This window comes from Ursus americanus, chromosome 8, assembly GCF_024610735.1.
Source record: "Ursus americanus isolate L20-20 chromosome 8, mUrsAme1.1.p, whole genome shotgun sequence".
NCBI lineage: Eukaryota > Metazoa > Chordata > Mammalia > Carnivora > Ursidae > Ursus > Ursus americanus.
In genome coordinates this window covers 81,190,166-81,216,294 of record NC_142134.1, presented here as the reverse complement: position 1 = coordinate 81,216,294, position 26,129 = coordinate 81,190,166, and the positions used below count along the sequence as shown (strand labels likewise).

The 26,129-nt window shown below is 60.2% G+C and overlaps 2 protein-coding genes across 8 annotated transcripts in view; one reads left to right on the top strand and one right to left on the bottom strand.

Moving 5' to 3' along the window:
* DOK7 (docking protein 7) overlaps positions 1–4,124 on the top strand; it is a 29,947-nt gene extending 25,823 nt beyond the window's left edge. For 2 of the 7 annotated variants that reach the window (XM_045770862.2, XM_087864321.1), the window contains exons 9-10: positions 2,890–3,018; positions 3,325–4,121. In XM_045770862.2, the coding sequence (XP_045626818.2) occupies positions 2,890–3,018; positions 3,325–3,461 (266 nt within the window). In that variant the 3' untranslated portion in view covers positions 3,462–4,121. Of the gene's footprint in view, positions 1–2,889; positions 3,019–3,324 lie in introns of all 7 variants that reach the window. The other 5 variants (XM_045770861.2, XM_087864323.1, XM_087864324.1 and 2 more) reach the window with 4 other exon arrangements.
* An 8,676-nt stretch (positions 4,125–12,800) lies between these two features.
* On the bottom strand, positions 12,801–24,661 carry LRPAP1 (LDL receptor related protein associated protein 1). The gene is made up of 8 exons (XM_045770859.2): positions 24,395–24,661; positions 20,570–20,714; positions 17,984–18,108; positions 16,833–16,953; positions 16,350–16,508; positions 15,234–15,316; positions 14,389–14,565; positions 12,801–13,119 (listed from the first exon to the last, which is right to left on the bottom strand). Exons 1-8 carry the CDS (start codon positions 24,623–24,625, stop codon positions 13,057–13,059), a joined length of 1,104 nt encoding a protein of 367 aa, XP_045626815.1. The 5' UTR covers positions 24,626–24,661; the 3' UTR covers positions 12,801–13,056.
* Positions 24,662–26,129: the final 1,468 nt, after the last annotated feature.

The following is a 26,129-nucleotide window of genomic DNA, read 5'->3' as shown; positions in this document are numbered from 1 at the left end:
GTCAGCTCTGTGCCTTATCTTCTTGGTGGAGTGTCTGGGCTGGGGGGCCCTGTGAGCTTAGATCCTCCACTCTTCTTCAGAGACACATGATGCCTGCTGGGGCCAGGCCCTGCAGGCTAACCCGGAGTGGACCTTTGGGAGCAGGAGGGGGTGGGCAGGGCCGGGGGCAAGCAGGGTCCCCAGGAAAGGCCCACACCAGCTGGCCTTAGGGTTCCCTGGGTCGGGATAGGGCCCTGAGGACCACCCCCGACAATGCTATCCCGATACCTACTCCCAGATGGTCCTGGACAGGTCCTCCTGCTGTCCACCCGCCTCCCCGTCGGGCCCCGTGGACATCTCTAACCCCGACATGGGGGCGGGGGAAGCCAGGCATCAGGATCTGCTGGAGGACACAGACCTTTTCCGCTGAGGCCAGGGGCTGGGGGACGCGGGGCCTGAGCCTGGCAGGGACAGAGATGAACTGGGCCCCACATGGTGTGGCCAGAGCCCGGACGATGGCGGGGGCGCCTAGGGCAGGCAGGAGAAGCCAGGGCTGCGCTCATCCGTCCTCCGCTCTGTTCCAGAAGGGGTTTGAGGTGGCTTCTAAGATGGCCTGAAGGAGTTGGGAGTGAAGGGGGGACAAGATGAAGCCAAGTGAGGGGCCGCGCAGAGCCAGAGTGGGGCTGGGTGTTCTGTGCGCCACAAACACGGCTTAGAGGCGGAGGCCAGGAGGGAGCAGCCTCCCTGTACAGCCAAGGGCAGTGCTGGGCTCGGGGCCTTCCAGAACCCTCCACCCCTTCCTGCTTCCTTCTCCCCGCCAAGATGACTGTGGACTGGGCAAGATGTGGGTCCAACCCTAAAACTGGCTACTGATTCTTGGGGACATGTCCACATGGCTTCGGGCCAAGGCTCCCTCCTTGGCTTTGAGAGGCCTCTGTGTAGAGGCCAGGCTTCCTTCCTAGTCTCCCCTCTGACCCCGTTTCAGCCCCCGAGGACCTCTGCCAGTGGCACCCAGCCCTCTGCGTCCTGCCTTTCACCCACCATTCCTTCTTGTCCTCTCTCTCGGCACAGGCCTCCTTCTCCAGGCAGCCTGCCCTGATTTTCCCCGGCCTTGCTGGTCTTGGTGTCTCCCCTGGGTGCCTCTGCCTCTCACCTCGGGTTATGTGGGAGAGGGTCTGCACCTGCCCCTGTGAGCCCGGGCCCCCTCCAGGCCATCGAGGGAGAGTCCCACACTGTTTGCGGGCGTTCAGATGGGTGTGTGAGCCCACGTGGACACGGTGTGCCCGGGAGGGGAGAGGGCTCCGCCAAGGCTGCCCGTCCGCGAGGAGGCGGCTTCCTGTCCTGTGCTACGTTCTGGGTGCCACAAATGCAGCCGAGCTCCGGAGCCCCCACCTCGCAGCTGAGAGTCTCTGGGGACGGAAAACAGCCATCGTTGGCTTGAGAAGCGCGCAGGAGGCTCTCTGCTGCCAGTCAGAGCGTGGCCCGCGGTGTGACCTGCTGCTGCCCTGCGCATCCAGGCGCCCAGAGCCCTAAGCCTGGCTTGGAAGCTGAGTGTCCTGCTAAGTGTCCCCCCCCCGCCCGGCTTCCTTGGAATCAACGTGCCCTGTTTGCCCAAACTGGGAAGGTGGTCCCCCTGTGTCCAGCAGAAGCCTGCTGCCTTCCCTCCTTGAGGGCCCCTGCGTCCCATGCTCCAGCCCCTCCCTCCCTCCCTCTGCAGCAGGGCCTCGGGCAGGGAAGGGTGGGGCGCTGCGGGTCCTCCTCATCTGGGACCAGTCCTGGCTCTGAGTCTCCCGGAGCCCCGCTCCCTGCATGCAGGCCTCCACCCGGCCTGGAGGGCCTCGGGCATCCGTGTTCTGTAATTTATTTCAGTAAAGTGGGCCCGGCATCTTGAGGGGGTCTATGCAGGGGCCATCCATGCATTGCAAGGCGGGGGGCTCCCAGGGCCCCCAGGCCAGGAGGGGCAGGAACCGTGTGACTTGCTTTAATCAGGTGGGGGCACCCACACGGCCAGGCCGTCTGTTCCTGGCTGAGCTCAGTGTGGGCTCCTGCTCCCCGCTGGGAGCAAGCCGGCAGTCCGGTGCCCCCCACCCTTGGTCTTGCTGGGGCAGCGCAAGCACATGGGGCCAGGAAGCGCCCAGGCAGGTGTGGGCCTTCAGAAGGCGCCCTGTGGCAGCAGGGGCCGTGCGGTGGGTCGGGGCCCTGGGCCGCCAGGGTCTGCCTGCTGAAGCCCCCAGCCCTGGGCTTGGCTCCCTCGACCCGCGAGCAGGCGGCTCAGACAGGGTGTCCGGTGCGGCTTCAACCCTCTACCTGACCCCACCCACTAGATTCTGAGGAGCGGAGGGCCGGATGCCCCCTCCCCATGTGACTGTGCCCCGGGGACCCTGAGGAGAGGGGTGTGGGGGAGTGGGCTGGAGAACAGCCAGGCAGGACATCACCCTTGGTTCCCTGCGTCCAGGGTCCCTCCTTGTGGCCCGCTGTGCGGGGCTCCTGGCGAGTGGGGGAGGGTGGGTCCGCTGTGTGTCCTCGCAGCCCGATAAGGGGTCCCACCCTGAGCCCGGCCCGGGGGCAGGCCCTTGGGTGCCCGGTCTCTGCTGCACCTGGTTGAGGGCGGGTGGCAGGGGCCGAAGAGGGAGCAGTGTGGTCACTTGAGCGCAGCAGGGCCACGGGGACATCCATGGGAGCAGCTCCGCAGTGACCAGCCCATTGTATCGGCAGAAGAGCACGGCCTTCCTAGAAGCTCGTCGGTGAAGGGCTGGTGCTGGGTCAGGGAGGGAGGCGGGCGGGTCTCAGGGTGGGCAGTGCTGGGCCAGAAGAACCGGGGAGTCGGGGGTCTCCCAGGCCCTGGCGAGGCACAGGGTGGGAGGCGCGCCGGATGCGCTGGGCGCGGAGACTCACTGTCATTCCCCGCAGGAGCCCCAGCGCCTGAGGGACCAGGCAGCGAAGCGCCCCCCTATGTGAACATCCCCGTCAGCCCCTCCTCCAAAACGCAGCTGCACTACATGGGCCTGGAGCTCCCGGCGGCCAGTGCAGGGATCCGAGGTGGGTCCCCACCAGGGGGCTGCAGCCCTGGGGGCCCGGGGCGCCTTCTCCTCCCCGGGCGCCTCAGGCCTCAGCAGTGGAGGGGGGGGTCTTCTCCTCCCGCCCCCCCCCCCCGTCCATACTCTTGCTGAGCGGTGTCCTCTGAGGTGTGACCCCACCTTGCTCCCAGCTTAGCCCCCCCTCCCCAGCTCAGGTCCTGGATCCCATCACCTCTCCAGGCCGAGGCCTCTGCGGGAGGCGTGGGCCACGTGTGGCTTTCTGGAGGCGGGGGAGTGGCTGGGCCAGCTCACCTGGGGCTGCTTTCAGGGGCTGGCGCCTCCCGCTATGCACAGATCGACATCACAGCCACAGAGGTGGCCCACAGGGTGGGGGCCCAGCACGCACAGACCCGGGAGGAGCGGCTGCCCGAGCTGGAGCAGAGGAGGAAGGGGGCCCTGCGGTGAGGACACCCCCGCCACGACGGGGCAGCTCACCAAGCCGGCCTCACTGCTGCCGGCAGCGCCCGAGGGCACGAGGGAGCCCGTCATCTTGGCCACATCCCCGGCGGTCTGGGCCCCGTGACCGTGGCCTCTGGGCTGCAAGGTGGCCACGACTGGTCCCCATGCCTTCCCTGCCCCACTGGCCACTGGTGTCCAGACCTGACCCTTCCTTTGGCCTCCACGAGTCACTCTGGACCTCTGGCAAGTCGGGGGAGCCGTGTGTCTGGGTGTCAGGCAGTTTGCAGCCGGTCCCCAGAGACAGAGGAGCGTCTCGGCCGCAGGTGCCCCGGGAGGGTTGGAGAGCAGTGTCCACGGCTCTGGGATGCAAAGCGCCCTCCCCTTCCCTGGAGGTGGAGGCCACATGACTGAGGCCAAGCAGGCCCTTGGGAAACACGGCCCCAAACCACAGCAAGGTCCGACCAGCCCCCACCTCTGCCGTGCGTCCTGCAGCCCCCCGCACCTGGGTCACTGCTGCCCTGTGCCTGGGGACCGTGCCACCAGTGAGCCCCGGGGGCGGCAGGACTGTTGCCCCTTCAGACCTGCCAGGCTTCCGGTGTGGCCCCACACGTGTTTACCTGTGTTGCTTCTTAGGACCCATTACCGTTAGTCGTGTAAATAGTTTAAAATCGTTAACGTTCTATTTTTAACATGCACATTATTTTCCTGAAGGTTGAGGTACTTTCTCTTTCTTGGGCTGTGTCTGTGGTGGGCTGTAGGGCTTTGCCTGACCCTGGACATGGTTCTGTTGTCTTGACACGACACAGGTGCTCAGGGCCTGGGTTACCCCCACCTTGGCAGGTCTGGGTGGGGCTTCCATGTTTCCTCCCAACAGTGCCTGTGGCCTTGGGGAAGCCGTATGACATTTTCATGACTAAGTGAGCAGAAGGGAATGGTCATGGCTCCACTGGCCAATGGGTGTCTGGGTGCTGGGAAGTTTCCAGAGTTGGTAGTGGGGCCTCCTGACATTCCTCTCTAGTCATGAAAGGGAAGCACTGGACTGGGCCCTCTGACCCTGGTCTCAGATGAGATGGGGCTCTGATCTGCCTGGCTGGGGTCTCCAACCATAGCCTACTCAGACACCTTCCTCCCTTCTTCTCACCTTTCTCCCTCCCACCCACCCACCATCCACCATCCACCATCCATCCATCTACCATCCACCACTCATCTATCATCCATCCAGCATCCATGACTGATCCATCATCCATCCACCCATCACCCATTCACCATCTGTCAACCATCCATTCATCCATCCATTTATCTATCCATCATCCGTCCACCACCCACCTATCATCCACCCAGCTATCATCCGTCCACCACCCATCGTTGATCCACCATCCGTCATCATTTCATCATCTATCCATGCATCCATCTCCCATCCACCATCCACCATCTATCCACTATCCATCTCCCATCCATCCATCCATATCCCTCTCCCCTGGTCCACTAAGGACCCTGTCTCCGAGGGTAGTGTAAGTGGCTGACACTCCTCATGTTCTCCTCCTCAGCTAAGATCCCTCAGGTTGATGGGTTCAGAACACCAGCACCCTTTCCCTTGCCTCATCTTCTGAGCTGACACCTGACTGTTGGGGAAGCTTTTGAGTCAAGGCAGAAGGAAGTAGGCCCAGCCCTGAGCCTCTGGGACGCAAAGGCCTCAGGGCTGAGCCTACAAACAAGTCAGGTTCTCAGCCTAAAAGGCCCCACTAGCACACCCTGGACAAGATTCTGGGGTAGGCAGACCTTCCTTTTACATTACAAGGGGGCAGCAAAGCATGGCTGCACACCCCAGTCCAGGGTTCCAGTAGTGAGGGTTGCCCTCGGGGCGGGAGGTGGCGCAGAAGTCCACACACGCCAGCTCTGGGATAGGCAACTTGGAGTTCTGGGTCTTACCAGGGACCTTGAATGGCTGGCATCTGGGGTCTCTTGTTTCCAAAATGAAATAAGGCTGCTGTGTTTTTGTAAAGCTGAAACAGGGTCATGGATGTAGTGAGACCTTCATGAAGAACAGCTCCCCGAGGGGCACAGTCAGGCCTGGCCCAGGTCACCACAAGCAGTATGGTGCTTTGGCAGGGTGGAGGGCTGTGCGGGGGGGGGGGGGGCGCTCCAGCCCAGGAGGACTCGGGGGGTGCTGGGTTTGGCCAGCTGCGGCAGCCGCACAAGCAGAGCTGGGCGGGACAGCCACCTGTCCTGCCTCCAGAGCTGTGGAGGGTGGCACGGTCCTCAGGGCCCTGAGCCCCACACGGGGGCCAGCTGGGCAGAGCGGTTGCAGCCGCCACAAGGCGATGGCCACGTGGCATTGTGTGGCCGCGGAGGGAGGGTTTGGGGACCCTGGGTAACCAAACCCAAGCTCCTCCTGCCTGACGCACAGCAGAGACATGCGTTTGCGGCGACAGAAGGGTTTATTTGAGAGGCAGCCAGAGAAGAAGACGGGGGTGGGAGGAAGGGGGTGCGGAGGGGCAAGGGGTGGGGGTGGGGGGGCAAGCCTCTCTTCCGCCTCCTCAAAGGGGGAGAGTCGGGGAAATGTGAAGGAGAAGGTCTGGGTGACGGGTTGCGGCTGCGATCAGTCCCGTGAGCGCTTTGGTTCACCAGTTTCAGCTGGACCTCGACTAGAGCCCGGGAAGGGCTCCCCGCCTTTGCCAAGAGGTAAGAGGCGTCCCGGCCAGGACCCTGCAGCCTGCCCAGGTCGTGCCCTTCCCCCACCTCCGCCTCGCGCCCTCTGCCCCTCAGGGCAGTGCTGCACACACAGCTGGAGGCCAGGGGGGCCTCGATACGGGGTTGGGTTGGGCGTCTTAATTCCGGAATATCGGTGTCAGACGCTTCACGGCTACGCCACCCAGGTGCCCCGTCCAGCGCCATTCTGAGTTCCGAGTCCCGTCCTCTCTTCCGGTGACGCTTGGAACCTGGTCTCTGCCTCCATCGCCTTGAAATCTTGCAGTTACTACTTTCACCTCTTACTGTGGCTTTTTTCTGTGAAGTTGTTCCTCACTGACGGGGCTTTTCTTGGACATGCTGACGTCTCCTCTCTGGCCTCTGCTGGGTCCTGCTCCGGCCGCTGGACCCCCAGCTTGCCCTCTGAGTTCGTGCATGATTTTCCGTCTCATTTGTGGCTCCTTGTGTGATTTCCTGCACTCTGACGTCTTAGTCTGCGGGGGCTTTACTGCTGCCATCAGGCGTTCGTTCCTGGGCTGTTTCCGCTTCTCACGGCGCCCTGGCATCACTCGCACTCTTACCTAGTTTTTTAGGTAAGAGTGACAAAGGGAAAGCCACCTGTCACCACCGTCCACGAGCATCACAGACATTCCTTCTAGGCAACGCCCGCCCTGCTGGGGGCCATGATTTGACCGCCATCCCCAGCAACTACTTCTGTGTTCTCTTGGTTCGCTTCTTTGGCTCACAGTGTCTTTGAGATCCTCCAACGGTGTGGAGGACTCTGCACCCATTCCATTCCACAAACACGCCAGAATTTTTTGTCTATTCTGTGGGGTGAACATTTAGCTTGCTTCTGGTTTTGAATGAGATAACGATGAACATGAATTAGACAGTTTTCTTGTGTTGGGGCTTTTGTGGGCACACACCCTCCACTGCCTTGGAAGCGCGTGTGATCAGCGGGCGGAGGAACTGCAGGTCACAGGTGAGCAACTGTTTAAAAAGAAACTGCTGACGTTTTGCACAGTGGTTTCACCATTTTGCACATTCCATCAGCTCCAGGAGCGTTCCCGTGCGTGCCCATCCTTGCCAGCCCTTGGCAGGGGCCTCATTTCAGTCATCCTCATGGGTCTGTAGTGCTGGCTCATTGTAGTAACTGGCATTTTTCTGACGACTAACAATGTTGAGCACCTTTCCATGTGCTCATTGGCCGTGTGGACGTCTTCCTCAGCGAAAGGCCTGTTTAATGTGTGTCCACTTAAAACCCTGGGTTGTAGTCTTTTGGATCTGAGCCCTGTCTCAGACGCACACACTGTGATCGCTCCTCCTTCTCCGGTTGGCTGGTTTGCTTTCTTAATGATACATCTTGATAAGATGCCTCTGGTTTTGAGGAGACACAATCTTTGTTCCTTTACTTTTAATGGCTGGATCCTTTTATGGCCTGTTTTAGATGTCTCTGTCTACCCTCTGGTCAGAAAGACGCTCTCCTGTTTTCTAGAAACTTTACAATTTTCGTTTTCACACATAGGCCTATGAATCACTGTATTTTTTGCATGTCGTGTGTGGTCGACTTTTCTCCCAAACCTAGCAAGTTGCTCCAACTCCATTTACTGAAGAGAATTCTCTCCTCAAACCATAAGTTTCTAGTTCTTTCCTCCAGAATTTAAACGTTGTTCGGTTCTTCGAATCTGGTAGGTGATTCTGTTGCTTCCTGTTTCTGAAATCGTTTTGCGTCTGTCCTGCCGTCTCTAAACTACGAGCAGGACTGCTCTATTATGTGTGACAGTCATCATCGGTCACTCCGGTGTCTCGTGTCTTCACGGGGCTGCTTGGGCTGTGACCGTGTTCTCTCACCGGGCCTTGCCGTCTTCTGTGCTTGGCTGTTGTCAAGACAAGGTTTGTGAACAATCTGCTTGGGTTTGTTTGAGGATGAGTTTCTTCCAGAGAGGGATCTTTAACCTCTGCCTGTCTGGAAGCACCAGGACCACTGCTTGTGGCCTGACGCCCAGGACCTAGTCACGGGGCCCGGTCCTCTCGTCTCCGCCCTCCCTGGACCCAGCCCCCCCCCCTTTCCTGGGGCAGGGGAAGGGGCCCAGGTTCACACAGAGGCTCTCCCTTTAGACACCGACCTTACCCCAGCTCATGGCCCCGAACCCAGGGTGCCTGAACGGCCCTGTTCTTGTTTACGAGACGTGCACTCTCACGCTGCACGGCCTTCCTGGGCTCCTGTGGTCCATCTTGCCTTGGTCATACCTTCGCAGGCTTTCAGATTTCCACTGCTCCTCAAGAGAGGGGTTTAATCCCCAATGCAGGGGCTCCTTCCAGCAAGTTAGAGCCCCTAACCCAAGCCTGTCATTCCTGGAGTTGGAAACCCCTTTGTTCCTTCCTATCAAGTCATCTGCGGTTGTACATTTTACCCCAGAAGCTCACCCTGACCACGTCCCTCAAGTCTGGTATGTAGTGTTTCCACTACTATTCAATTTCAAGTATTTTCTAACTTCTAATATCATTTCTTCTTTGGTCCATGTGTATTGTTAAAGTTCCTGAATATACTTTTTTTAAAAAAAGATTTTATTTATTTGAGAGAGAGTGAGAGAGGGCGAGAAAGCATGAGCCAGGGGAAGAGGCTGAGGGAGAGGGAGAAGACAACTCGCTGCTGAGTGAAGATGCCGGGATCAGGAGCCACCCCTAAAGTTCCTGAATATACTTATTTTAATTGTCTTTTCGTGACGGAGTCCCTCCGTGGTTGCAATGTGGTTAAAGACTATGATCCAGTCATCCCACCTCGCTGCTGAGGTGCTGGAGTCTGCTTGGCGCCCTGGGCTGGCCAGCTTTTACGATGCTCTGTATGCGTCAGGAACACGTTTTCTCTAAAGGGCAGGAATAGATCATGTTTGTTGCCTGCGATCCATCCATCCGTGTTCTTCTTCGTCAGTGACCTGAGCTGCTGTGGGGAGAAGCTGGCACAGGGCAGCAAATTAAACAGAATGAGGCAAGAAAGGAACCAGAAAAAAACCAGTGAAAGAGAGCTAGCAGACAACACAGGGAAATCAGTGAAGCTGAAGCTGGTTCTGGGGGAAAATGTCGAGAACCCGAGAGAGCTTTAGCTAGACTGACTGGGGGGAAAAGGGCAACGGCAGTTACCAATACCAAGAACAGAGAGGGGGCATCACCACAGACCCGAGAGACACTGAGAAGGGAACAACTTTACACCAATTGTTTGAACAACTCGGATGAAATTCCTCGACAAACATATAAAGACACAAGCAGTATTAGGAAATCCAAACAGCCTTGTATCTTGCTTTTAAAAACTGAGTTCTTAATGCAGAACTCTAGCATGAGGGACACTTGAGGCCTACGGGGCTCCAGCCATGAAGGCTCCTGCACATTAAGAAAGAATGCCAAGCTCACACCTACCCCCTAACAAGAGGGACTCCCAGCTCCTATCAGTCCAATGTGATACCAAATGTGACCGACTGCATGTGACGAGAACAAGAACCACAGGCCAGTGTTCCTCAGGGGGATACGGGCATCAGCAAATCTAATCCAGCTGCGCAGAGGAAGGACTGTCATCACGGCCAGTGGGGTCCATTCAGGAGTGCAGGTTATTTTAGCGTTTGAAACCCAGCAAGATTCACCATAGTAACTCAAGAAGCAAACCTTTAGGATCGTCTCAATAGATGCATGGAAAGCACTTGACAACTTCCAATACTCATTCATGAAAAACTCCTAGCAAGCTAGGCTAGAATCCCTGCAATGCATAAAAGCATCCATAAAACTCCATAGCTTATGTGACACTTAACTGCAAGACTGAATGTGTTCCATGCGGATTCGGAGAGAGGGACGTCCCCCTCTGCCCCAGCTGCTCAACACTGGGCTGGACACACCAGCAGAGCGCACGGAGAAGGCACAGCACTCGAGGGAGAAGAGAGACTGCCGTCTGACAGGGGACAAGAGCAAGTGTGCAGGTGTGCTGGGACCTGGGGCACAGGACATAGGTCATCATATGGAAACAACTGCATGATGAAATGAAAACATACTAGTGACAATAGCATAAAACATCTAACACCTGGGAATAAATCTCGTGAAAATACGCAGGGTCTGTGTACAGAGGGATGTAAGACAGGCTACATAAATGGGTACAGATGAGAAAGGGTCAGGAGACCAGACCCTAAGACGCTGATTCTCCCCAAAGTGAGCTACACGTTCAAGGTGGTGCTGTCAAAATCCTAGTCATTTTTATACAAAGTGACAAACCGATTCTAAGATGTATATGGAAATGCAAAGTGCCTGTAATGAATCTTAGAGGAAAGTGCGTACCACCCGATTCCAAGCTTTCTTATAAAGCCGCTGTCAGCAAGACAGCGAGAGCCGTAAGGAGTCTAGGGAACAGCCACACCTGTACGCGCACTTGATTTTTGACAAAGGCACTGAACCAAGTAACAGAGGAAAACGTCTGCATGAAAAATGGTGCCAGGACATAAGGAAACCAGTGGGCATTGTTGGTCAGCAACCAGGATTCACCGTAGGCGACATCCGGGCCCCAGGACGCCCTTGAATGGAGCCCGTTTCCAGGGCACGCCTCTGCTGGATGAAGCACACAGATGCTGGGTGGAGAATGCCAGATGTGCACACACATCCTCACGGTCCCATCCCTTGTGTGTGAAATGCAGACAGGCGGAAGAGAGCTGCCGTGAGACAAGCTAGTGGCTGCCTGGCCGGTAGGTGGCTCCTTCTGGGTCAGCCATTCGGGCACTCACAGCCGTCAGCACACACAGCGCACTCCCCCCTCACCGCTCACGAAGTCACCCCAGACCCAGGAGACAAGCAACTGCACAACTGGAGGCCGTGAACGTGCAGCCAGAACACTGATGACTATAGACGTAAGACCAAGGGCCCTCATGCCGTCCTGCGGTCAGCGGCAGGGGGCAGGCCGTCCGCAAAACCAGTTGGGACCATCCCTGTTGCTCCCGGGAGCTGTGTGTGCACAGGACCCTTCACCACGGCACTCCCAGCCCTGTTCTAAGACCTCGTACGTTCACCCGAGGGAACGCTATTGGCAATGCAGAGCCGCAGGTCACCACAGGGCGGAATCCCAACACCCAGACCAGAAGCCAGAACCCCCCCCACCCCCCCCCCCACACTGAGGCAACCGTGCGCTGTCACTTCATGTCTGTCACAAAGGAAATGCAGCCTGAGTCAGGAACAAGCGGTGTCAACACTCAGCCGGGGGGGCGGCCCAGCAGCACTCTTCTCCATCCTGGAGGCTGGAGTGATCACGGGCGGCGGCGGGCGCAGACTTGTGGCAGAGCACTCCCACCTGCGGAGGCCGGCGAGCTCTCTGCAGCCTTCTCTTAGGACGCTGATCCCATTTGCGGGCCCCATCCTGATCTGATTACCCAGAGGTCCCAATGCTGACACTCTCACCATGGGAACTGGGTTCCAGTATATGAATTTGGGGGGGACACAAGCCGCACGGTCAGCTGTAGAGGAGTGCGGGGGTATCCTGGGATCCGGGCAATCTCTACTTGTGGACCTGGGGGTGGGCTGCAGGCACTCGCTCAGGACTCACTGAGCCGTGGGCGGTTCCTGCCCTTTTATGACTGTCTTACTTCACAGAGATCGCTTGGAATCTGAAAGCAATGTGGCCACTGGCCCCTGGCTTGGGGGGCCGCCCCTGTACCTGCTGCCTCCAGTGGCGGAGGCAATGACAAGTCATGAAGACCCATCTGGCTCTCTGGCACGTCTTAAGGCCAAGAGCTCCCTCTAGTGGTCAGTTCCTGCGATGGTAAACTGAGTCAAGTGCCCTATTCTGTTTGCCTCCCTGTCCTGGGCCCAACCTCCTTCCAGGCCTTGCACCTCACACAGGGGCACTCAGAGAACAGCAGTGCGTGGCCCAGAGCTTGGACCCCCACAGGCAGCTCTGCAGAAGCCCGGTGACGAGCCCATCTGGCCTCTGGCCACCGGAGTGGTTGTCACCCTGCCCTGCCCGTCAGGCCTGGCCACAGCCGCGCTAGACAACCAGCGGGCCGGGTCAGTGGCAGGCATGGCGTGGAGGCCCAGGGCGAGGCTCCTGAGCTGGGCAACATGGCAGGATGGCCTGCCCCGTGCCCAGTGGCCCAGGGAGGAAGGGGTCACCTCCCTGCTTGGTTTCACCACATCCTGGCACAGGTGGTCCTAGCATGCCCCCCTTGGACTTGATTCTTCTTAGCATGATGGCTCATGAGGTATCTGTGCCTGGTGGATCCCAGCATACCGGCTGAGGCCCAGACGTGGCTGAGGCTGGGTGTAGCGCTGTGGTCAAGCCTCTTCCAGGTTCAAACCTGGGAATGGTGTCAGACCCCTGCACGACGGCCTGCAGCAGAGGCAGAGATGGGTTCCCGTGGGACTGTCACACCTCAGTGAGACAATCAGCCACTTTCTCTGGACACAGAGACCACCGCGCCTGGGGGCTCTCCTCGAGCCCCAGCTCAGAGGCAGGCAGGGAGATGCCAGCTGGGCCAGAGGTCACCCCTCCCCCTGGTTAACTCCACACTGCTCCCAGGTGTCAAACCAGGGGGACTGTGGCCCCTGTCACATAGCAGAGAAGACGGGGAATGGGGTGCAGGAGTGGAAGAGAAGCAAGGCGCAGAGAGACCGCCGAGGGACAGGTCAGATCACTGGCCATTTAAACAGTGTGACGTGTTTTTAAACACAATACTTCCAGCGGCAGCTCCCCGCGTGTCTGAGGCCCCGTGCACCGGGCACGCGGTGAATCAGACCAGTCCTCCCGCACGAAGGGTGCCCGGCCAGTCCCCATCACGCCTCCTCCAAGGTCCTGTTCGTGTCCAGCGCCGCCCCAGAGCAGCCGGGCCATCCTCAGGCAGCGCGCCCCCGCCGGCGGCTGCTTCTCCCCTGCCGGCGGCTCAGGCGGCCCTCAGAGCTCCTGGTGGCGAGCTCTTGAGATGCGGCCCGACAGGTCCTGTAAGTGCTTCTTCACCTGAAAATGAGGGCACAGTGTCAACCCGGCTGCCATCTGCCCGAGATCACGACATACACGGTCTTCAGAGGGAAACTTCGGAGCTCCTTGCTTTTCTTAATGCACAAGTCTGCCATCCGGACACAGTCTTGAACGAATCACAAAAGCAGCTCCAGGCTCACTGGAACGCCACCGCCCACCAAAAACCAACTGGGAACAGACCACGCCGAGAGAGAAGAGGGACGTTTCTGTGGGCCACCCCGGCCCCTCACAGAGGTGGGAACAGAGACGCCACCTGGCTGCGCCCCCGGGAACCGCCTCGGGCCCCAGCCCCACGAAGCCCAGAGTCCATGCCACACGCACTGCCACCACGGCAGTGAGGCAGAGACCACCCCATGTCTGCCCCGTCCCTGTCTCAGCCAGATTCCCCTCTGCAAGTTCCCGCCCCGCAGCATCACTCTGGAGCCGACTCCCACGCGGGAGTGGCTGCCAGACGGCCACAGACCCACGCGCCCTCCTCCGTGGCACTTCCGCCTCATGTCACTTTAAAGTTTCATGTGTCTGAATGGACAGCACAGCCCTGTGGCTCCAGAGTCAGAAGCACGAAAGTGGGTCCCTCCTCCCTTGCTCCCTCTACAGACAACCCATCTCATTTGTTTCCAGATTGTTCTGTGCGTCCTAGCAACACCCGAGGCCTCCGCCCCTCCTACCACCAGCTCCTTAGAGTGTTCACGCTGCCCTGCTGCTTCTTTTCCCTTCGTGGTGCGACCCCGAGGCCCTTCTACTACGAAGAGCCCACGCTTCTATGCCTGGATGGGCACCTGATTTGTGGGTTTCTGCAAACGACCTAACCACCCCAGAGTGGCCCCATTCCAGAGTGACCCCACTCTGCTCGGGCCACCACCTACCGCTGCCCTGGGATGGTCCCCATTCCCACGAGAGGAAACGTGGCCTCCATACGCACCCCATGGGATTCTCAGGGGACTGTCCTCCTGTGTGCACACAGACGCGCCAGAGCCACTGCCTCACATGCACACCCCGTGCAGGGTCACCGGGCCAAGGGCACAAGCTGGTGGCACAGGTGTCCCACAGCTCTAATCAGGCCCGGGGGCATGGCCCGGGCCCCGGGGGAGGTGTGTGGCTGCAGCGGGTGCCCCACCAGGCACCACCAGGCCCAGACGACCGCCTGCCATCCGCAGAGGAGGGACCAGTAGCCACGCGGGGCTGGGGGAGCAGGACCGGGGACAACCCCAGGGCAGCCGCCGCCGCCTCGTGGGGCCGAGCGCGCACCTTGTAGCCCAGCTCCTTGGTCTTCTCCTCCAGCATGGCGTACTTCTCCTTGTTCCGGCTCACGTGCTCTCGGTCCCCGAAGCTCTCCACATGTTTCAGTTTCTGGTGAGAGATTTCCAGCTGCTTCTGATAATGATTATGCTTTTCAATTTTGGCTTCAAAGTGCTTAAGCTCCTCCTAGAAAAATGTTTAAACAGTTGAATGTCCCTTAACAGACTCTTCGCGCCGCTCCGGGGTTCCCGGGCAATCCCCCCCACCCCCTCAGGACAGGGTGGCTGCCACACAGCGGGGCTGGGTGACAGGGCTCAGCACGGGACGCAGGGTGCTTCCTCCTCTGCGGGAGCACACCCCGAGCCCCTCAACGTGTGATCTGCCCGGCCAGCTCCAGGGCACCATCTCTGCTGCCCCCGATCGCGAAGCAGCACACGTGGAAGAAGAGCGGATGGGCTGGTGATGGCACGACCCCCACGAGGCAACACTCCGGCAACTCAAAGGCCCCTCCCTCCAGGCCCGCTGCCAGAGCCCCACGCAGGGTCTGCTGTTCTCGACCCGCGTGCTTCCGCACCAGCCCTCCCTCCTCACACCCAGCACATCCAAAGCCGAGCAGACGCCCCTGGAGCTAGACCCTCCATTCACCGGAGGCCAGTGCTGTCCACAGGGAGGCAAGCACGGTGGTCCCACACGGCCGCCGACCAGCACGGCAGAGGGACGCGGGGGGCAATGACAAAGGCCCGTCCGTGTACACGATGGTCTGCCACTCACACTGCAGTTCAGTCCTTTCCACGTTCGTAGAAAACAAGTGCTGCCAAATGGTGTGAGCCAGTGTCACCCAGCACCTTCCTTACCCGGAAGGACTCCAGCTCCTTCTCAGTGAAGTTGGCGGACTTGGCCAGGTCCCACAGATCGATCACTCGGGGTTCCTCGAACTCTGGCAGAAAAGCAAAAGCAGTCCCGGTGACTGTGTGGCGGCGTCCCGTGATGCCCAGGGGCCCCGACGACACTGCGAGTGTGAGCGTCTGCACACGCGCACGCACACACACATACACGGGTATGTGCTGTGCGCTCGCATGCACGCGTGAGGTGTCCCGCGCCGTCTGAAGCAAACTGAGTGTAGTTCTCGTGCATGCTCAGTCTGGGGCTAAGGCACCACTGGAACCTGGCCTCGGGGACATGCTCACCCAGCATTGGCCCGCACCTCTGACAAAGGGTCCCTCTTGGCAGAGCTGGCTCGGTGGGGGAGGGGAGGTGGGAATCAGGAGATGGCAGTGCTCCTTGGGGCCCAGGACTATGTCAATCTACCCACATTTCCAGGCTAAAGCTTAGGTCTCTGCCTGTCCTTCCAGCTCCAAAGCAAAACCGACCACATGGAAAGGACCCCTTGACCTCAGCCTGCACTCAGGAGCGGATTTGGTGACACGTGCCCACCTGGGCCACTCACGTCTCCTCCGTCCCTGGACTGGAAGAAAGCTGGTCACAGCTGCCCACCCGCGGGCATGCTGCCAGCTGCTCCGCCCCCTCCCTCAGCTGATCCCATCCTGCCCAGGGCCCTCAAGGGGCTCGTGGAGAGTGTTCTGGAAGGACTCGGCAGACCACAGGAGAAACTGAGGAGCTGGCTCGGTGCAGCTCCCGGAAGGGGGTGGTTCGGGGGGGAGGGGTGCAGGGCGGCCCCAGCACCGTGTCTCCTGACCCGCCGCATCCCCAGGCGGAGAGAAGCACCTGCCGCATCGCTGCGGCGCACGCTCACGCTGGACAACACGCGAACGGGCAGGAAGCCGGAGAAAGAGGGCAAGCCAGCAGCGCTCCCCAACACGGGCTCTAGCGCGGGGCCCGGGGCGGGAGCGGCGCAGACAGCGGCCCGTCACGGGGGCCCGGACCTCGTCACCGGGACGGTGTGGGACACACAGCTGTGACGCCCGAATGTGGGGCCCAGGGCGGAGGCGTGGGGTGCTCGCCACGCTCACCGGCCTCGGCGCCGTAGCCCTGGTGGCTGACCCTGCGCAGGCGGTCGTAACCCTGGTGGATGCCGCGCAGCCGGTCCTTGAGCTCTGCGTGCTTGCTGTGCAGCACGTCCTCCTTGACGCGGCTCACGTCCAAGGGGCTGATGACGTTCTCCTGGATTTCTGTGCGAAACAGGGTGGCCGTAAGCCGCCATCGGAGGCCCCCCTGCTGGAGCGGAAACACCCCGGGCCGACCCCGGTGACCCTGCACCCCAGCTCCCCAACTCCCAGTTTGGGACTTCCTGAGGGCGAGACCACGGGCTGGGGGGCATCCGCGTCTGTGTAAGGAGGGCAGCAGTGGCGACCCGTGACCCACGTCACCGCATGTGACCAGCACACTCGCGTTGTCAGAGGTGCCCCCATGAGCCCCCCGCAGGGGAGTCCCAATCAGAAACCGGGTGGACACAGAGGGAGGACCCCCCAGGGCCGCCTGCAGGGGCGGGGCACCTTCGGTCCTGCTCAGCGTCTCCAGCAGGACGTTGTACTCGCGCACTTTCTCCTTGTGGTGCTGGAACTCCCGCCGCAGCTTGTCCAGCTCCTCGCTGGAGAACTTCCCCGAGGTCTTCGCCTGGGGGGAGCGAATATCCTGCCAGCCTGCCCACGCCCCGGGGTGACCCCGTCCAGGCTGCTCGCCCGGACTCCACGGGGGCCGCCGCTGAGCGTCCCCTCAGAGCAGACAGGACCCTTGCTCCCACGGGAAGTGCTGGGCGCATTCTCGCCTTGATGGCCCCTTAACTGGGGGGGCGTAGCAGGACCTGTGGCCAGGCTCCACGGAGAGGTGACAGCCATCCAAGTGTGGGAGTGGCAGGGTCCCGAGGAGGCGGGGTGCGACAGCGTCCCCTTCTGGGAGGGACCTCAGGCCAGTCACCACACGGTCACCCACTTGCCCTGCGGGGCCATGTGGTGACTCATGAATAACGCAGGTCCGGGGCTCCCGGTGGCCACAGGGCCCCCTCCATGGCGGAGCCACCCTCCCTCCTGCTCCAGCCGCACCCCTTGAACCAAGGACGATGGGCTGGTGCGAGAATTCTGATTCTCCGCCCCACTCAGTGTGGTCCAGACAGAACCCGGACAGGAGCTGGGGGATTAAGGAACGCGCAGTGACTGACTGCGGTCAGCTCAAGCCTCTGCCTGGCCCCACAGCCTGCCCACACCCACCTGAGGTCTGCACCCCACAGGAGACCAGATGCTACAAGCCTAGCCTCCACGCTCCCACCCCGCACTGTGAGCACACCTTTCTGAACCGGACAGCACACAGGCTCCGACCCAAAACTAAGTGAACACCGTCCAACACGCAGCCCACGGGCCACTGCGAGCCTGTTTACAGATCGTCTAGCCCGTTCTGGTCATTTGAAGCTCCGACAGCTAGCTCCGCGCCACACAGAATTCCTTCTCCGAGAGGGCAGGGAAGTCAGGGAGGCCTCACGGGAGGGACCACGACCACAGAAAAACAGCCTCGTGGTTCCAAAAAAAAAGCCCTGCCCCCGGAGGCCCCTGGAAACAGGCTCCTATGCAGAGCAGAAGCAGCCCCTAGCAGCCCCCCTCAGCTCTCAACGCTAGGGCGCATTTTGGGGCTCACAGGAAGCGCGAAAGGGTACCTTGTGCCACAGCTTCTCCAGCCTGGGGTCCTCCAGGCTGTCCTCCTCGGCGGGATCACTGAGGGAGTTGCTGCTCATGGCCCGGGTGTCCTTCCTCCCGTCCAGGCCGTACTTGGCCAGGATCACTAGGGGAGACGCAGGAGGTGTTACTCCAGTCCTGGCCACTGCTTGCCTGGCACCGAGAAGAGCCGGGACCCCCAGGCTCCACACTCCAGACCCACGAACAGTCCCAGTGGCCCCCGAGCACGGGGAGGGGCAGCAAGTGGGGCGGAGGGATAACTAAGTCACTGGGCTCCGCCTGGCCCAGCCTTCCAAGTTGGCTGCTGCACCGGACGCCCTCACAGGGCACGTCACACATGTCTCGGGGTGCATTCAGCGGCCTGGAAGGCGGAAGGTTCTGGCTTCCAGCTGCCTGGGTTCCGCGTGAGCTGGGGCCAGAAACAAGCACTCCAGCTGGAAGAGGCCCCACAGAGCGGCACGCCCAGCCTCTTCTGCTCTTGCTCAGGATGCTGGGCCCGGCACGCCCTGGCGTGTACTCGGGGACACCGTGGTGGACAGGGTGGGGGCGGCCGCCCTGCGCAGCAGAGCAGACAGAGCAGGACCCATCCCGAGACAAAGGCTTCTCTGTCAAAACTGGCCCAGACAAGGCGGACCCAATGTGGTTTGTCCCCTACGGTGCTGGTGTGGGGCCGGGGCACTGCCCTGCTGCGAGCCTAGGACAGACCTGGTCACACCTGGGGGCTCCCTTTCACGTCCCGATCCTGGTCTGACACCACACTTTGCGGTCCCCTTGGTGTGGCTCAGCCTTGTCAATGGTCCTGGGTGGGGGTGGGGGGGTGTCCTGGATGCAGGGACGCACAGGCCACATCCAGGAGACGGCCAGCTGTCCAGTGAGGGTCGAATGCTCAAGAGGGTCTGCTTCGGCGCTCCAGCTCCCCAGTCTCTGGAGTCTTCCGCCACGTCACCCTAGCACCCAGGAAGCCCACACCACCCAAGCAGAAAACAGATGGCTCCACTTGGACCACAGACTCAGACACTGGGCTGGAAGCCATGCCCAGGAGGACACGGGCTGGCTGGGGGAGTCCAGGGAAAATGTGCCCCAGGCAGGGAGGTGAGAGCTGGCTGACCTCTCTACACGCTCATGCGCCTCAGTCTTGGCCCCAGGCCATCCACTGGGGGCCGATTCCTTCCAGAAAGGAGGACATACAAAGGATTCCGAGTCCCTCCAGACCTTTTCCTTGGGGGTTGGGAACGCCAGGTCAGGCTCCTGTCCTGGCCCTTCGCAGTGGCCCCCAAACATTCCGGTTGGGTGCAATTATCCTGCATCTCCTTCCACCTAACCCTTCTGCTACCTTGTCCTGTTTTTGCATGCGTCTCGTCCTATCTAGAATGAGGTCATATAAAACAGCAGCAGACCTATGTCCTCACCCCAGAAGCAGATACACAACGTGACCTGAACAACTCGTAGGTGTCTCGTGAGGTCTGACGGCACGGAACGCAGGGTAGCTGGGGAGACGTCACCAGCTGAGTCAGAAAACCCTGGATTCGCGCCCTGCTGTACTCAGGCAGGGACTACGGACGAGTTGCCCTCTCTGCGCCTCCGTCACCTATCTGACCAGGGACGAGTACCTCAGAAAGGCTCCAGTGGACGTACAGCATCTGGTCTCAGGAAGGGGCTCCTGTTACCACAGACGCCGCGCACTCTGCGTGATGCCATGTCTGAGGAGGCCAGCGTCGGGCCCCGCGAGCGTGTGCGACGGTGGGTGGGCTACAGGGCGGACTCTGGGACGAGGCTACTCCAGCCCCGACGCTGGGCTCTGCGGGGAGCTACAGCAGGCTCCGACTGGCGAGGGCGTGCTCACGCGCCGGGGTGGGTGGCAGGCCAGGGCGCCGGTAGGCGGGACGGGGACGAGACTTCTACTCTCTGCTCTTCACTACAGGACGACAGCAAGACCAGCCAGCCCGGGAGCGGCCCCGAGACACAGCCGGGGTGGGGTGCACGGGGGCGCCCGGGCAGCGAGCTCAGAGTCCTGCCCTGCACCTGAACATTGCCACGGGGGGAGGCGGAAAGGGGGCCTGAGACACCTGTCAGTCCTGAGGACGCATGTCTTTTGCATACTGGGAGGCCGGGCAGACTAGCTCTGTCTTGAATACCCACAGTAAGAAGCAGCTCACTACTTCCCCATATCAACACACTCCACTCTGAGTTATTTTCATTACAGATGATCTGAAGTCTGCTTCGCCATTAACTTCCAGACCCTGGGAACATCCCTCCTGTCTCTCCAGGTGAGCACAGGCAACCGGGTAGCCCCGGACTCGCTCCCCCCCAGGCCACGTAGCTGCAGGGGCCTCAGCCACTGAGCGCTACTGCTCCAGACACCCCTGCCCCGATTCTCCCTACGGTCTGCCAAGAGCCTCACGAACAGCAGCAGCTGTGGCCGTGGGGGTCGCTCCTCGGAGGTGAGCCACCGCACGGGCTGCAGCAGGGCGCCCCGCTCCCCTCCTGCCACACACCGTGTCAGCAGCCAGGGCCACAGGCCCGAGACAGCATCCCCCCCCGCCACACTGAATAGGAGAGAAAGGTACCGCTGAGGCTGCGTGTGAGTTTGGCCTGCTTCTCTCCATCTTCGTCGAGGCCCTCCGCCTTCAGCTTCTTCCAGGCGAACTCATCCCTTTCCTGCATCTTCAGATCGGCGTGGAGCTCGGACAGTTTCACGGGAGAAAGCTGAAGCTATGGGACGAGAGCAGAGGAAGCTGATGACCAGCCCCACGATGAACCAACAGCATCGCCCCGGAGACGGCAACCCTGAGAGAGGGGTGACCAGGAGATACCACAGACGAGCAGGGGGATGCGGGGTCCTGGCCAGTCAAAATCCCACACATGTTCCCGGGCGAGACCCTCAGGGGACTGCCACATTGCAGGGTGTACAAGGAGCCCGCTCTCCAGCCTCACTGGAAGAGGGTCACGGCAGGGCATGATCTAGAAATGCCAAGTCTGTGAGGAGCTGCCTGCCACCAGCGGCCTGAGCTCGGGCTGCCAGCTCCTCCCCAGGAACCCCCCCCCCCGCCCTGAGCCCCAGCGATGTTCGTGGGGCCCCGGGTATTGGGGTGTGAGAATGGAGGAACACGAATGCTGAGCATGGGAGGAAACCATTCCCTTTTCCTTGTGTCACGTAAGTGCGATACAGAACCAACCACAACCATCAGAGGACGGCGGGCTAGATTATGGCAAACTTCCACACTAAGAAAAGACCCGTCAGTGAGCCTGCCTGACAGAGGCCCCCACCCGCAAGAGACTCGCCAATGACGCAATGACAAGAGGATCTTAGTGCAGCATCTCTGCCCCCGGACCCAGCCCAGGATGAGGTGGGGAGGGGCCTGGGCTTCAGGCCGGAATGAGACCCCCGCTGGTGTTAGGTGGCCCAAGGCTCTGGACACGAGCCTGAGCTCCTGCCTTTCCCACTGACTAGTGTCAGCTCAGCCCAGACCAATGGGACCCATGTGCTTCAGGCTGGTACCCCGGACCAGAACATTCCACCAGTCTTCATGTGGCTGTACCTGCCGGAGCTCCCTGTGCGCCCTTCGCTACAGCACAAGCTGCAAGATGGAGCAGCCCCTTGCCGATCACGCGGGCCGGGGAGACTGTGGCCAACATGCTTTCCAGGCTAAAACGGTCATCGTGGTAACCCTGTCCAGCTTTTGCTAGGCCTCCCAGGAGATGCCCAGAAAATCTGGGCCCCATCCTTCACCAGCTTGAAAACTAACTAAAGTTCCACAGGAGTAAAATGAGGGCATCACATGAATGGCAGCGCCTAGGGTGGGAAACTCTTCTCATTTGCTAACAGGTTTCTTTGAGCCCGATCCATGGGTTTGCCCCCTCCTTTGCTGGCTCTCTGGCTCTCCTGGGGCAGGTGTTTGTCTCCACAGTATCCCAGCTCCTACTACCTCTCCCGAGCCCCAAACCCCTCCTTCCAAAGCCTCTTGCGTACCCCCACTTAGATGCCCTAGGTTCCTCAAATGGCACCCAGGCTGACACAGTCCCACCTGCCCCCCTGCACTCTGTCCTAGGCCCCACTGTTGGCTGGATGCTCCCTGTGGGCGCTCTCAGGAGAACACCAGGATTCTGGGGAGGCTGGGGCTGCAGCCTCAGATGACTTGTGGACTCCCTGGGGAGGAGGAACTGGACAGTGGTTTGGGGCATGCTGATTTCCCAGAAGGGCAGACAGGGGACTGGGTGGTGAGGAGCTGGGAAGGGCAGGCCTGCAGTCCATCAGGATGCCAAGGACACAGCACTTAAGCCCCACAGGCATCCACGGTCTCTCCTCTGTAAGCTTGGGTCCTGTCTGCATCAGGAGCCACAGCCAAGGACAGGGAGGGCCTGGCTCCCAGCTCTGCCCTCTGTGTTTAGTGAGACACTGCAACGGCTCCTGTGTCCCTCTTGGGGACTGTAGGGGGGAGGGAACCTAGTGTTCTCTTACTGCCAGCTAGTTCCACTGTGGAGGAGAGATCTGAGGACCTCAGGCAAAAGTCCCCCCTTACCTCTTACTTTCTTATCTGTCCACTTCCCCAGGGTCCTGAGGGAGATCAACATGCCAGCATCCAGCCAGGAGCCCATGCGCTGCAGGTTCTGGTGCCACCTGCGTGTTACTGTCTCAGCCCCTGTGAGTCACTGCTGCTCACGTCTGAAGCCTCTGGGGGTCTGAATTACATACTACATCTGACAAAAATCAATCCTCCCTCTGAAATGCAGACGCCCGTGAGTTCAGCATCGGAGATGCCCCCTGTAGCAGAAACGCCTGGTCACAGCAGCCATCGTGTCCCACCAAAAGGGGGAAAAGACACAGCTCTCCTGCAAACACTTGGCACTCACTCTCTGGATGCCTTCAATCTAACTTCAAGTTAAACATTAATGCCTCACATGAAAAGAACTGGTTTGTAGAAATCAAATACAGAACAGAATCTGTTCAATATTAAACAGTCAGGTAAATCATCAATAATGAAGAGACAAGCAAACACACAGGAAGAAAGCCACTCATCAGAAACAAGGGCTGGCACAGAGCTGTGGATGGTTTCACAGGTGGATACTTTGTTTCAAACTCCCCAAGATGAATGTATGAAATATGTACAGTTTTTATATGTCAATCATATCTCAGTAAAGTGGTAAAACAATCACTGGGAACCAGATCCCTCAAGCCTCTGCCTCTGGCCACGGCTCTGCACTCGGGCACTGGGATTGTGTGCAGAGCACAATTCAAGAAGGCCAGGCAGTGGGCATCAACGCCGCGCCTGCCCCCGGGTGGACACTAGAGAGCCTCTGCGAGACCGGGAGGCTGAACCATGTACGTGGGAGCAGTCTTACGGGTACACGGTGAAGCAGTGCCAAGGACAGAACAGGATAGGGACTCCGACCTCCCTTCCTAAGGCCTGCCTGGAGCAGGGGCATGCAGCGTACAGAGAACAAGGGAAACACAATCTCTCCTCCTCTTCTGGCCCTCCCACCTCCAAGGACAACACTTCAACACATTCTAATCACAAGGTCAGGATAAGAACCAGACAGGAGCCTGGAGCTCACAGAACTGGGTGTGTGAGCGCTTTGCACTGGCGCTCTGTGAGCCTGCTCAGGATGTGTCCCCCAGCCCTGCCTGCGTCCCCCACCGTAACACGAGCACACAAGGCAACCCTGAGCAGGACCACAGCGGCCAGAGACGATCCGTGCACATGTGGGTGCCACCCACAGAGACACCCACTGAGAAGACCTGCCCCGGCTTCATTCAACCCCCAAAGCTCTAAGGACAGCCCTCGGTAACCCCCCCTCCCCCTGCCGCCACTGCTCAGCAGTCTTGCGACACTGGAAGATGTCACAAGACCCACAGGACGAGGCAGAAGTAGCCCAGGTTCCCATCCTCCGCCTACAGCTCTCCTAAGCACTTCTATCAAACAGGAACCGGATAATCTCACAGAAAGTCAAGACACCAAGGTGGCATCATGCAGTAGTTCCTGGGTCCCCGGTGGGGTCTCACAAGACCGGAAGTGAGTTTCAGAGTCTTCTCCAAGAACCCGCAACCCTAACCCTGGCATCTGTACACCAAGGCAGGTATCACGGCGCCAGCATGGGCTGTGGCCCCCGAGACAGAGAACACCCAGGCCCCTCTGGTCCCCAGGATTACGAGAGAGAAAGCAGCAGGCCCTGCAGACCCCCAGGACTAGAGGAGACCCAGGCCCCATCGCCCGGGAGATAGAAGACGCCCGGCCCGCGGCGTAACCCCCCCCCCCGCCCCGCGACACAGGAGACAGGGGACGCCCCCGGCGTCTGGGGTCCCGGGAGACAGAGGACGCCCCGGAACCCCGCGGCCCCAGGAGACAGGGGAGGCCCCGCCCCCGGGGTCACAGGGGGCCCTGGCCGCCGCTCACCCGCTGTGCCTTCTCCCACAGCTGGTTGAGCTTCTCCATGCGGAACTCCCCGCCGGGCTCGCGCTTCGGCGGCAGCTCGGGCTCATTCTTCTCCCGCGAGTACTTGCCGCCGTGGCCCGCCGCCGGCCAGGGCCCGAGCAGCAGCAGCAGCACCAGGAGCAGCAGCAGCAGCACCAGGAGCTGCGGCTGCGGGAGCCCGCGCGACCCCACTCCCAGCCTCGGCGACGCCATCTTTCTCCTCCGGCCGCCGAGACCCCGCGCCTCAGGCCGAAGAGGCCCCGCCCCGCCCACCGCGCGGCCTCCTGGGAGTTGTAGTCCCTCCCTGCACTGGTCGCCCAAACGAGGCGGCTGGCGGACTACGAGGCCCGGGAAGCCCTGCGGAGGCACGTGAGCGTTTCCTAGGCAACCACGCCGCGACCTCGTGATGCCAGGAGCAGGTGGGTGGCAGAGTGCGCTGGGGCTGCTGTCTCTGGGATTGCGAAGTTGGGTGAAGACCCCACCCGGACTCCGGACTCCGGACTCCGGGATGGCCCGAGGACCCCTCCCTTCTGCTCCGTGGGAAGTGTGAACAGTTCAGGAATCGGGACTGTCTGGCCGAAACTTAGACTGTTCCTGTGTAAGCGGCAGTGATGGGGAGCCTTTCTTTTCACTATCATTGCGGGCAGGTGGCCCCTGCTAGGCACTCCTTCCCTGACAGAGAAAGACAAGCTGAGTCCTGGGCGGTCCCAGGAATCTGGGCTGTCTCACTCCCGCTCCGCGGAAGCTTTTCCCCAGGACTGGGGTGGGTGGGCTACACCCCACATTGTCTTTGAGCTGCGTCCCCAACATTTAATCTGCACGCACTGTTTCTGTATTGGAGATACTCCTGCGCCTGCCTCATTCCCACCCTCTTAGATTTTAGTGAATCAACAAAATTTAGCCTAGGGGGCGCCCGTGTTGGGCCACGCCCTGGAGGGAGCTGCACATCCCTGCCCTCAGGTCGTTTGAGGTAGATGGCCCAGTAGGGGCACCAGCTAGGGGCTTTGGGGCTAGGAGAAGGGACGGGGTGAACCCACCTGGTAAGAGTGACCTGAAAGGCCTCCCAGGGTGGCGGGTTGTGCCTGAAAGGGAGGGCATTGGGATAGGAGGGAAGTTGAGGACAAAGGAAGGGGGTGGAGAATACCTGGGCCTCTTGGGAGGAATCAGTACTTAGTTACTTTAAAATTGTCCACTGTGTTGTCCAGAGAGGGTTTGAAGTACCTGGAATGGAGGACGGTCCCGCCCTCCTTCCTGTGTGACCCCAGGATCTCGAGAGCCATTCTTTCATGTATTTTGTCTAGTTGTTTGGTCGTTTCAGGCCAAGGTTAACTTCCGTCTCTGTACTCCAGTCTGTCCGGAGCACAGGTTCCAACGGCCTGGCTGTTAGTATTTAATGAGGTGGGAAACAAAAGCAAAAGAAAAATTCAATTTCCTTACTACCTACAGCCCTCTGACAAGTCCTTGAAACAGGCAGAGTGACCTTCCTCTAGGAGCTCGGCTGCCTTGATGTTGATACTTTGCTAAGTAAGGGCTAAAGGCACCCTTAGCCCAACCCCCAGGATCCTATACGTCCACTTTAACATATAAAAATTCCTTTGGAGGGGCGCCTGGGTGGCACAGCGGTTAAGCGTCTGCCTTCGGCTCAGGGCGTGATCCCGGCGTTATGGGATCGAGCCCCACATCAGGCTCCTCTGCTGGGAGCCTGCTTCTTCCTCTC